The sequence below is a fragment of the Aplysia californica genome, unplaced genomic scaffold, assembly GCF_000002075.1.
Source record: "Aplysia californica isolate F4 #8 unplaced genomic scaffold, AplCal3.0 scaffold00063, whole genome shotgun sequence".
NCBI lineage: Eukaryota > Metazoa > Mollusca > Gastropoda > Aplysiida > Aplysiidae > Aplysia > Aplysia californica.
The window spans coordinates 730,657-743,152 of NW_004797333.1; the positions used below are offsets into that span (position 1 = coordinate 730,657).

A 12,496-nucleotide genomic window follows, 5' to 3' on the forward strand; every position below is an offset into this window, starting at 1 on the left:
CACACACACACACGCATGCACACCCAAAATGAAGGGAACGATTGGATTTATATCTTATGTTATAATCCTCTTAAAAAAAATAATTTTAAAAATTGTTTTACATGTATAATAATTAATTTGTGACAAGACAACAAGTTAATAACGTCCAGAGTAAAATGCGAAACAAAACATGTTTTCCTAGAGTAGGGGAACTAACTCCAAATTCTCCATTCATATCCTTGGTTTCATTTTCTACTTTCTCTTCTGGACACTACATTCCTTTTCCTCATTAACCATGGTTGTCAAGTTTCTCCGCATCACGCCGGCTATTTTGCGAAGACTCAACCATTATATACCCCGTTCTACTGGTGAGAACCATGTGTATCCCAGTTATGAGTTTTGGGATGGGGTCCGGGCTCGGGAAGTCTGCAAGAATGAGTCGTATTTTTTGTTGACTCCTTTCACTTTCACTTTGGGGCTGTTCAAATATATAATAATCTTTACACCTTTTTGGGGACTTTTTGACACGCCCCCCTTCTTACACTTTTCTTGCATTTGCCCCCTCCCCCCCCCTGCCCCCCGTAATATTACATTGTTCGCTTATAGTACTAGTAATATTACATTTAAATCGCACAAATTTTATCCGTGTTAAAACAATCATTGCTCCATGCGCTTTACATGTTCATAATATTCATGAAAAACTTGGATATGTTCTGCGCAATTTACAATCTTAAGATTGCGTGTTTTAACGGTTGTATAATTGCGCGGCAATCTTAAGATTGCGCTGCACATTTTAATGATTGTGTTAATTCAGTTCCATCTTTATTCTTTTACTCTTACTCACATCAAGGAACATTCACTGAAACTGAAGAGCTCACAAGAATGATAAAATTATATAGATCTAGATCTAATCGTTAAAACGCGCAGCGCAATCTTAAAATTGCCCCACAATCGTAAGATTGCCAATCAATTATACGATCGTTAAAACGAGCAGTGCAATCTTAAGATCGGTACTTTGTGCGGAACACATACACCGATATCATACGTATGCACATAATAATATGCAGTTCTACATTTACTAAAAAAATAACAGAGTAGGTCATTTAAGAAAAATATTGCATACACACACTTTTTCTTACTACTAATAAGAAAAAAATTGAGACTCATGTCAATTTCAAAAGCGCCTTAAACAAATTACAGTGGAATTCAGGACCGAAAACAAGTGTTGACTTTCAGCAAGGTTGACTTTATACATTGTACTTACTCGCCATTGAAAAATGAAGATGACAGCTACAAAATTATAAAGTACCTGGTAACAAGATGTTAGCTCAATTTCAGTGAGTAAAATTCTGAAGTTGTCACCAAAACAAGAGATAATGAGTGGACAAAGTAATTGGAGGTGTGTACACCACTAGCTCAAGACCTATATTATATCTATTCTTAAATGAATTCATCTTGGGATTTAGCCCCAAATTGTTGACTTTACGCAAGGTTAACACTCAAGCGGTTGACTGTACATGTATCAGAAACACAATTACTTGAACAAAGAAGGTAAGAATCAGGACCACAGTGAGGTGTTGACTGTAAGCAAGAGCAGTTGATTTTATCAGGATTAAGGATTCCACTGTATCTGTTATTGTTATTACAATTATGCTTAAAACTGAAAGTGAAATTAGTTATCATCAACAAAGGCAGTGTTCATCATTATTCATTATGTCAAATATATATTTTAAAACAGGGGCATCTGCCGAACTGTCTTCCAAATATGGGTCCTGTTCCAACTTCCTGCTCTGTCTCCTCTTCTTCCTCAACCTCCATTTCTTCCTGTGTAAAGCCCTGTGCCTCTTCAATGCTGCAATACTTGGAAAATATTTTCCATTTTCCTTGTGGCCTCTGCACACCATGCAGCCTTTCTTGACCAAGATCACCCTTTTTTCCTTATTTTTTCACCTCACAAAAGTGTAATATATATTACATTGGTTCAAGACCCCCCCCCCTCTTACACTTTTCTTACAGGAGCCAAAGACCCCACCCCCCCCCCCCCTTCCAGGTGTAAGATTATAGTTGAACAGCCCCTTTCTTCTTCTTCACTTCAACTTTCCGCGACTCGACGATCTAGATCTACATTTTTTTCTTGTCGTCTCATTCTTGTCCACGTCGATTCCGACTCAGATTAGTTAATAGTATAGCTAGACTCAGTCTCTGAGTCTGGAATAATAGTGTTTAGATCTACCACCCTTGTGTATTTAAGCTATGAAATTTGGGATGGGGCCCAAGCCCGATTTCTTGAGTGCAAGTATCTAAATCTAGAACCTGGACTTTAGGTGTCACACAGCATTTTAACCTAATTTGTTTTTGATTCAACATTTTTGTTTTTTCCGTTTTCCCTTCTTGTTTTTGTCCATAGTTTATTTTAGTACATGTAGGCCTAATTAGATCTAGATCTAGTATTTTTAAATGTAACCCTAAAGCTTGACTTCGTCTCTGTGTTTCAAATTTATAACAGCGTTTAACTTTGGAATTTTTGTGTTTAGTAAATAAAAAATAAAATAGACTAAGTTGGTCCCATTTTAGTTGAAGGTTTACTGCCATGTTTCTGATTCCGTTTAGAGTCTACCCCTAGATGGTCTGACAACTGGTTCAGGTGAAGGTTCACTAGGTGGTGTTTCTGGTATACTGTAGTAGTATACAGTGCAGGTATTTGTGACTGTCATTGGCCATATGATGAAAAATGTTTTAGTGGTTGAAGTTTGTCAGAGGGGAGGGGAATGGGAAGTTGTTTGTGTGGGGGGAGGGTAGGGTGGGGAGCTACCTCCTAGAGTTATAAAAAGTATACCTATCAGGTCACTAGTCAAATTTTTCAAATCTAAAAGACACCTCAAAATGAAGCAATCCGCATGCATGTGACCTCAGTTGTGTAATGCCACTGCCTTTGGTCTAAATTTTAAATAGCTGGCAGTGCTGTCATTACCTTGGCCAAAATCATGACCAAGGACTAATGCCAAGATCACAATGAATAGACTGTGGTCTGTTGGGCAGGACTTAAGGTAAACCACCATAGCACAGTAGACATTTCAACTATACTGGCACCCCTTAGCCTTTGCACTTTGACTTGTAGTCATGGAACTGATGTAATACTATAGGTCTATCTCAAATTCATGAGGGGAAAGAGATGTCACGTAATTGTGTGTACTCCAACACTTCATGTACATGTATTTGCAAAGTACCAGATGGTACCTTACAATAAAAGAACTACATTAACATTATATCGTTGTCATCATAAACGATTGCCCCTGATATGCTCTTGAGAAATTTACGTTCATTTTAAAGTCAGTTTTTTAAATTTTATCTAAACTTGTAGATCATACAATTTGCTTGTTTGCAGTTTGTCGAACCCTGCTGAGTGATCCTAGCTTAAAGATTGATCATTTTGCAAAGAGGAGAATTTTTCAAGTGGATCTGCTGGGTAAAGATGGTAAAGGTAAGCATGTGAGATGAGATCAGGGTTTTTCAGAGAGATCAGTTAGTGTAAATACTTTCCTTTTGCTTCTTGTACACATGCACTTTGGGGGATTTTTTGCTGCCTTCACAAGTCATGGAGAAAACTGTACTTTTGTTTTCTATATCAGTATTAATTCAAGATATTAGTCGAGATCAGGTGATGATTTTGTGTTAAAGTTTTTTTTTTACATGATTTTGTGTAATGTTTTTCTTCAAATAATCTTGAAGATCATTTACTTCCGTCACTCTACTGAGAATCTCATTACAGCAAATTTTTTCCCCCAAAATAATCGCACCACATTGACTTACATATCATCTAAGATTCTTCACTTTATGCATAAAATAAGAATACATTTTTTACTCTTATCTTTGCGGCAGACAAGAGAAACTTAATCTGTCTTCAGGGGGTCATGTTTTATTATTGTATAGAATACTGCAGTTTTTAATAATGTAAGTTGCTACTTTGTCTTTTGCTGGGCTTTGAAATGTTTTTTTTTTTTAGGAACACAGAAATGATTAAAGTCTTGGAAAGTATAGATTCTCAGATCTTTTTTTTTCTTTCTACATTGTAGGCCTACTCTTGCAAGATTTAGGTGGCTCCAATGGTTGAGTAGTCAGTGAATGAAGAACATCCGTGTGCAAAGTTAGATTGATCCTTAATCAAAATGGGAGAACTGTAGTGCAGAAATTAGCACCTGTGTTGTTTCTTTATATATTCTTTTGCTTACATGGACTATAATGTACCATAGAGATCTGATTGCTAAATCTTTATGGGATAGAATAAAAAAGTGGTTGCTTTTAAATGTAAGCTCTCTGAAGACAAATATAGTTGTTTCTCCTCCTCCTCCAATCCTCTATTCCCCAAATCATTGATACATTTATACCACGCTTTTCTCTGCTATAGTGATTACTAATGTTAATTTTTGTTTAAAATAACCCCCTGTTGTTCCTTTACAGCAAAGCTGGCGAAGAAATTGCAGACAATGTCAAGCTCGGATGAGGCCAGACATGCCACCCATGACATAGTTGATCTCTTACACTGTGCAGATGTTGAGGATATCCCCCTCATTAATAATCTCATCCTGTTAGTGAGGTACAAATTGCTGTCTTAGACAATATGTCTCATTCAGAGTATATTACCAGCTAAAAACTGTCTGTACACTTTTCTAAAATGTCTTCAAAATGCCAGAAATGCAGTACTGAGATGTTATGCTTGAAAAAAGTTCAGGGAAAGATTTCATGTCTATTGATGTTGTTTGCTTAGCTTTATATTGTTGATTTATCTTCAATTCTTGGTAAGGATCATGAAATTCATTAACTCCTTGTCTTCGGCAAGCCGCTTCCAGCTGCTCGCGTTCGAAACCTCTGTGATGGTGAGCCGCTCTCAGCGGCTAGGGCACATTCCTTTACGACGACTTTGGCATCAAATTACTTTTCGGCGACATCGCCGAAAGCAAGTTTCTTTTACCCGGAGATCACTCAATGGATGAAGAACTAAAGAAATAATTTCACTTTCAAAAAATAAAAATCGTCAATTTAGTGACGTGTATGTGCCAGTTTTAGATTTCGTGCCAAAATAAGGCCCCGGCATAGTGGGTTTACCCCCTATGGAGATAAGGAGTTAATAATATAAAGGAAGATTTACTGAAGGGGGGGGTGAGAGTTTTACATCTGGATACCATTTAGAATGATTTGATATTTCTTCCTTGACTTGCCTTTTGCCTAACTTAAATGAGAAAATGAAAAGAAACGTCACAGTACTGATAGCCTATCTTCCTAATTTTTCATTGCCCTCCATTTCTTGGCTAGCGGCTTGGATCTTGTTTTCACAATATTTATTGTGATTTTGTCAGCATTTTTTTGGTCACTGAGGTAATCGTCTTAAAATGTATGTCTGCTCATAGAATGAACTTTTTTTATACAGCAGTAATGTATGTCTTGCGCTTGTATTATTCTCTGTGGTGTTTCCATTTAACCTTGTACATTGCCCTATTTGTTACAAATAAGAACCAGGTCTAAATTCCCCTATTAATGACAAGTAAATTTGTCTGAAAAAATTTCAGTGTCAGTGATGTGTTTTGAAACTTTGCCATTTATATTTGATTAATATGTACAGCCAAATATTGTCTACATTGTTAGCCATCCATATTTTATATTCAGGTCATAGAAAATTTGAATTGACCTCACTACTTTGTTATGATTGCCTTTAAAAAAAAAAAGTGGGTTCCATTTTCTTTTCATCTTTTTCATTCCAGCGATCCAGATGTTGTTCAGTCCCGAGCTTTCAACTTTGGGGTTACTTTAATCAGACTTTATCATTTCTTGAATTTACCAGAGGAGGCTCACAGTGTGTACAGCAATCCGGTATGAAAACTTCACAGTTTGGTTTCCTTTTCTTTTCATACAAAGAAATTTCTTTTGGTTTTGGTCGGGTTGTGTTATTTATGTTCCCAAAATGGGGAGATCTAGGGGGGAAAATTCAGAAGAGTAAATTGAACTTAACTATCGAACATGGGTTTTCCAACGTTTGCACAATGACTTATATCAATTTGTCTTAACACTTGGAAATTTTTTCAAACATCTGTACACTGTATTCTAGAAATTTCCTTAATACATACAAATAAAAAATCCCAGTCAATGATATCTACAGATTTTACAAAAGCTTACAGCTGGGGCAATATAATCGTGTTTAAAAGCGCGTAAGTAATTTTTTTCTAATCGCAAAATTATACTTATTGAATGCCTGTTTTGATAACTTTTATTGCAAAAAATGTGTTCACTATAACATTAAGTTTTTGTAACAAGTTTTGCCACTAAAAAGTGTCATTGGCGAGCTGTGACATAGGCCATATACGTACGCAAAATATGTGTGAGAAGCGGCAAGTGCTGTGAACAATATAATCATATTTTCTGCACAATGGAGATTTGTCGTATTTTATATAAATTAATGAAGAAAATTTTTTAAATCGAGCCTCAATTGTTGCAAAAAAATATAATTAAGTTAAGGCAAATTGATACAAACTGCTGTGCAAAATATGGGTGACATTGATTCACCCGTTAAAGAGATATTTGAGGATAAGTTGCGCCACAGGTTTTTGACTGCACTATAATCATAAATGTCGATTCTTTGAATAGAGATGCTTCTCATCTCCAGTAATTTTTTCTCCAGGAGTGCCTACTTCTATTTCAAGATGCCACAAGTCATAAGGTTCTCATGGACCTGATGTATAAGAACAAGCTGTTCACCCAAGTTGTGGAGGTTTATTCAATGCTGAAGCACTTCAACATTGACTGTGTAACTCTGGTCCTGGGAGCTCTCTATCACCTGGTAAATTTTCATAATTTTGGAAAAAAGTGAATTTGAGATGTTTTTGCTATAATCTTTTCAAGTGCCTAACATTTTGACTCAATTTTTTTCTTAAGAATCTGTTCTCATGTTTTTAGTCCCCTGTACTTTTGAAAGAATTCATGTTGCTTGCAAAATATGTGGAAATCATGAGATTCTCTGAAAGCTACAAATGAAAGAAGTACTTTTTAATGTTTTGTTTTATAAATTTTTCATTGTTTTCAAATTCTTACCTTTTCAGTGCTGAAATAAACAAAAAAGCCTTTGTTCTCATAGTTTTTGTTGCAGTGCATTAAAAAAAAATTGTTTCTCATTCAGGTGTTCTGATAGGTAGATACTGACAAGCGTAGTTTCACTTTTTTGCTCGATTGTCTTGACTTGTCTCAAATGAATTCAGCATTAGGCCCTATAGCATTTGGATATTTTTCTTTACAATCAAATTGAATAGTCTAATGATGGAATTTTTCTGAAGGCTTCTTTTTAAACTTTGATGTTTGTTTAATATTTTACTCTTCATCTTGAGATGCTGTATAAATTTAAACTCTATATGTAGAGAAAGGGAAGTCTACTTTTTCTGTTAGTAGATTTTTAGAGTTATATCATTATCCTTTATTCAGGTTGTGCTGTATTATCGTTTCCTTTTTTTTGACACTGGTTCTTTATGGAACTAGATTTATTTCACTATGCATAGTGCTGTGGACTCCATAAACCATGTATGCTGATTTCCCATTTTTTCACCTTCTGATTCTTTTATTTGAAATATGAAACATGATCTTGTTGCTTGGCATTAGAATCATTGGGCATCTGAATGACATAGCTCAAGATGCTGTTTCTTAGATGTTAACTCCAAGAGAAATCGTTTCCAGTGATCATTTACCTTTTTATTTTGATGGGATTACAGAACACTCCAGATTGTTTGGAAAAGGCTCAGGACATTGTTAAAGATGTCTGTCAGCATCATGTCCTGTCTCGTCGAGCAATTATATTTGTGGCTTTACTGAGTTTGAATCAGGTGAGCTATATTCTTTCTTTAAAGGGATCTGTAGTCTTTAGAAACTACTCTGTGGTCTTCACAGAATTTATTCCACCTATTCTTGAATTGATTACAATTTTGTACCCTTCATGGATTGCCATGAAGGGTACAAATTTGTTATTGATTAATGTTTGTGACATTTTGTCTGCAGTTCGCTCTTTGACAAAGTATTACATTGATCCCATTTGTATTGGTTAGGTAATGCGCTTGTTATCTGTCTTTTAGAGGGCAAGTGGGAATTGTACATTAAGGTTTTTTACACACTTTATCCTTGCTTGCTCTTAATGTTTTGTGATTCTCCTGATAAGTCAGAATCTCTTTACCTGTTCAATACTCATATGTACATGTATGTATATAAATTATGTGTATTTCATGTGTGTGTATTTAATTATCTCAGTCTTTATTAAATATAATAGCTATAAAAAATTTCCTTGGTCTGTATGTACACCATTTTTCAGCTGATGATATGGTAACTTGGGTTCAGTAGATGTTGACGGAATGCCGGGAGAATGTATATGGTGGACAAAAAGAAGTTAGTTATTCTGTAAATCAGTTTACAGCTGTTTGTAAAGATTTGGTGAGAAAAATTGTGTTTATTTGAAAGTTGATGTTTTGAAATATCGCAGGGCTTAGATGCATTGACAGTGTTCTGCCAATTTATTGTATCTTGTTTACATTTTTAAAGAATTTCCCAGTTGGTTTGTGCTCTCTGTTTGAGCTGTTGCTGTACTTGTAAAGAAATTTACGGTGGAGTGCGCTTAAACTGAACATGGTTAAATAAAAAACAATGGTAAACAAAGAAAACAGAATCCCAGATTTGTTCTTCTCTATTTAAGCAATCTGTTTGAACAAAGCTTAATTGAAGAAAATCCAGTTTAAGAGGACTCTACGTTATTACATTTACACCATTAACCTGGGTAAGAAGTTGGTTGTAATATGTTGTTTGTTCTGAATTTCAGAATGAACCTGACTTTGCCCTGGAGATACTGAAACAGAGTAAAGATAGTGTCTTGGTAACTAATGTGAAGGTATGTTGTTTTTTTTCTCTTCAGTGATTATTTTAATAGTTTGTCCATCAATGTCTGACGATGACCAATGCATTGCAGAGAAGAATATTTCTTAAGCGAGATAGAAAAAATAGGGGTTAAGATGACTTGTGTCTTCTGCTATGGCGAATGAGGCCAATTCTGGAAGAGAAAATTTTGCCACATTTCGAGCATTTAAAAGCTTCATTTTCACTCATGCAGTCATAGATGAGTTGATCTCTCAGGAACTTGGCTCTTCCATGTTGGAGGATTTATATTGAAGTCATTCACATACATTTTCAGGGTATCTTTGTGGCACTTTTTTGGCATGCCAACTGCACAGACTTATGATATTGAGTTTTTTAATTATGTAAATCATTATTGTGAATATTTTCTTTAGATTGTTACTAATGTTTGGCTTTTTAATTTGGTTCTACAAAATGCATAGATAGTCATTTGGAGGTGAAGCACTTGATCCCTGAACAGGACCATGGTCTTCTAACAATGGTGGCACCTTTGTCAAAACTTCCTCTTCTAAATTAAACTTTAATGGTCAAGTTCATTGCAAACAGGGTCACAGCTGTTGTGGGTTTTATTAAATAAACGAAGGGGGAGATATTATGTCTATACTGTTCCCTGAAGTATGTTTACATTTCAGAGAGTGGTATGGTATGTGAGAAAATGTTTAAGCCTAGTAGTAGATATCTAATTGTCTTCCCAGACAATCGTTATAACACAGATTGAACTACTTGGTGATTTAAAATTTGGATTTTGTCTTGTATCAGTGTCTGGAAATGGTATATTTATTCATAAATGTAAAATTTCCACCTGGAGCATTGCTCTTAGTGCTTTCATCTAGCACCATACAAAAGCTATGTTGATTTGTATGAGAACTAAGGTTGGACAGTTGCTTTCTTTTTATTTTTCCTAGATCATGTGTCTATCAAGACAAGGGGATCTTAAATCTACTTTTGCACAACTTGAAGAAGCTGTGGAAATATCAAAAAATATTACCAGACCTTTTGCTGCAAGATTGTACAGTGATACAGTAAGTTTAGTTAGTGTCCTCTCTCGCATACTCTTCAAACCAACATGTCGGTGGGGGGCTCTCGTGGCCTAGAGGTTAAGGTGTTGGCCTCTCATTCAAAGGTCCCGAGTTCGAATCCGGGTAGCGACCGAAAAATTTTCTTCTCTAAAATTGTCTCCTTTCACCTCCTTTCCTGCTCTCTAGCAATGTTCTGTTGTCTGCTTTTATTTCCACTTTCTGCCCCCACCCCCCTCACCTCCTTTGCCCCCTCCTCTGGGCTCCTGATTCTTTCTGCAGCCTTTCTACTGCTACTCCTTGGCTCCTCCTTACTGCTGTCTTTCTGCCACACCTCTGATCTTCTGGTAGGAAAGATCTACACCTAGCCTTCTCGGACAAGGGCGAAAAATCTCGGAGGGCCCGTGTGCAAGTTACGTTAAAGATCCCTTGGTGGTCTAAAATCGATAAGAGTAAGCTTCGGCCGCCACCTGGGCAAAATTCAAATCTTCCTACCAACTGAAAATATTAGGTGTGTCCCACACGCTCATATGACCTTGTGCAGTTGCGAGCTCCGTAAAACACTTACCAAAAACCCCCCAAAAAACCCAACATGTTGGTGTGAAGTGAAAAGCATGCTTCAGAAACACAGGCCAGTAGCAGACATACAGTATAACACGGGTGGGTTTGAAGGCAGAAGACTCGAAATCACGCATCTGTCAAACTGTGCCTGTGGTCCCGTTTTTTTCTTCTTTATCTTTGTAAGATATTCCTCAAACTACGGATCCCTCGAACTAACGAGGCCGGTTCCGACGAATTGGAGCTATCCAATTGTACTGTTGTTGGTTCTGTTATATTCTGACTTTCCTTATTTACCGTGATACTGTTTTTAATTGCAAGTGACACATGTGTGAGTTGTCACTGTTTCCCTATTGAAAACATAATTTCTTTATGGTGGTGTAATAACATTAAGTTTTTATTTTTCATAGTGTAGGCCTAGCATGTGAAGTCTTCATTTTTACATACTCTGTACAAAAGGTTTTTTGCTGTAGTAAACTTTTTTAATAGCACCAAAGCTGCTTTGTATTAAAAGATTTGCACTGTCATTGAGACTTGGAATAAGGAATAGTTGGATTAATTGCATATTCATGGAGCTCCTCTCATTTGCTTTACTTGCGTCTGAACTGTGTGCTTATCTGAAAATGACCTCTCTTAGAAAAAAATAATCGCAGCTGCATTCACATAATAGGCGGTAATCTATTTGATTTCTCTCTCTGTTACATAATCATACTGTTGAGGCGTCATGTACTCTTAAATTTAAAATCCTGTCATGAAATGATGTTCATTGATTCCAAAGAAAAAACTGCAGGATCAGCAAATACTGTAGAAGACGACAAAGATAGGACTTATCAGTACTGATGACCAAGCTTCCACAGGACTTACAAGCACTCTTTTTATTTTTGTAATATATTGCTCTTGGAAACCTTTTTCAGGGAAGTCATAGTTTCATTTAATTTCATCGAAAGCATTTATCTGTATTGTCATATCTGCTCTTCACTGAACGCTTATAAAATAATTCAACGGCATTATGTTAATTCTTGTATTATAACATTCTGTTTGTATCAAACTTTCCAGATGGGTGAGGTTCGTAAAGCTGTCAAGCTGCATGGACTGCCAGAGGATGCGATGAAGTTGGAGCGATTGGAGCAGCAACTGTCCTACAGAGGAGTCTTAAGTATTCAAGTTACCACATCCTTGATAGAAAGGATCATTCCTGGAGTGGAGTACTTCAGAAAAGACACAGGGAAACCACCTATAATAAACAATTCTCAGGCTGATTGAAAATTTCTACAGGTGTCCGTTGCCTTTTCTGTTTAAATTGCTTGTGTATGTATGTATAAATATAGTTGAGCACACATAACTTGAACAGGCAAAACTTATACTCACAGATAGCTTGAACAATATGCCCTACCCCAACTGACCTGCTGTATTTTCTTTGTATTGGCAGCACTGTATTCTTACTCATCTCAAAAAGCCTGTTCAAAAGATTTCCTCACAATTGTCTCGAATTAAAATCACCCTGCTCGCATGATGGAAAACAAACCCACCTATCAAAATTGAGAGTATCAGATTACATGGGCTCATCAGGCTCTTTTCCGTACAGGTTGATAAACACACTGTTGGTATTGAGATGCATCATCATGCATTATCTGTAGTGTGCATCAAGTGCAAGAACTTCCTTGAATCTAGTCATGCGAGAGAAGGTGCTGGATGGTAGGGTGTGATTGAAGACGACAGTGTGGCTCTACACTGGGCCATATGGAGTGTGTGTGTACGTGCAAGCGTGCGTGCATGTGTTTGATGTGTGTGTGTGTGGATCGAGAAGTGATTACACAAAAGGGGGTGCGTGGGTGGGTGGGTGGGGGTGTATGGTCCTACCAGTGTTGGTTACATTTTCATGATCATGATCTGATGTAAGAGCTATTCTTTTTTTTAGTCGTAAAGCTCATCAGCATCACTTTCTTCCTTTCTCTCGTTTCCACTTATCCATCTGTTTACCCTTTTTTAAAATCAATACTGGGTACAGTGGT

At 36.5% G+C, this 12,496-nt stretch overlaps 1 protein-coding gene across 1 annotated transcript; it reads left to right on the forward strand.

Moving 5' to 3' along the window:
* The first annotated feature begins 205 nt into the window (after nucleotides 1-205).
* Nucleotides 206-11,754, forward strand: LOC101852458 (pentatricopeptide repeat-containing protein 2, mitochondrial). The gene is made up of 9 exons (XM_005093407.2): nucleotides 206-347; nucleotides 3,365-3,460; nucleotides 4,438-4,573; nucleotides 5,736-5,844; nucleotides 6,650-6,808; nucleotides 7,728-7,838; nucleotides 8,819-8,887; nucleotides 9,816-9,932; nucleotides 11,541-11,754. Exons 1-9 carry the CDS (start codon nucleotides 275-277, stop codon nucleotides 11,745-11,747), a joined length of 1,077 nt encoding a protein of 358 aa, XP_005093464.1. The 5' UTR covers nucleotides 206-274; the 3' UTR covers nucleotides 11,748-11,754.
* The last annotated feature ends 742 nt before the right edge of the window (nucleotides 11,755-12,496 follow it).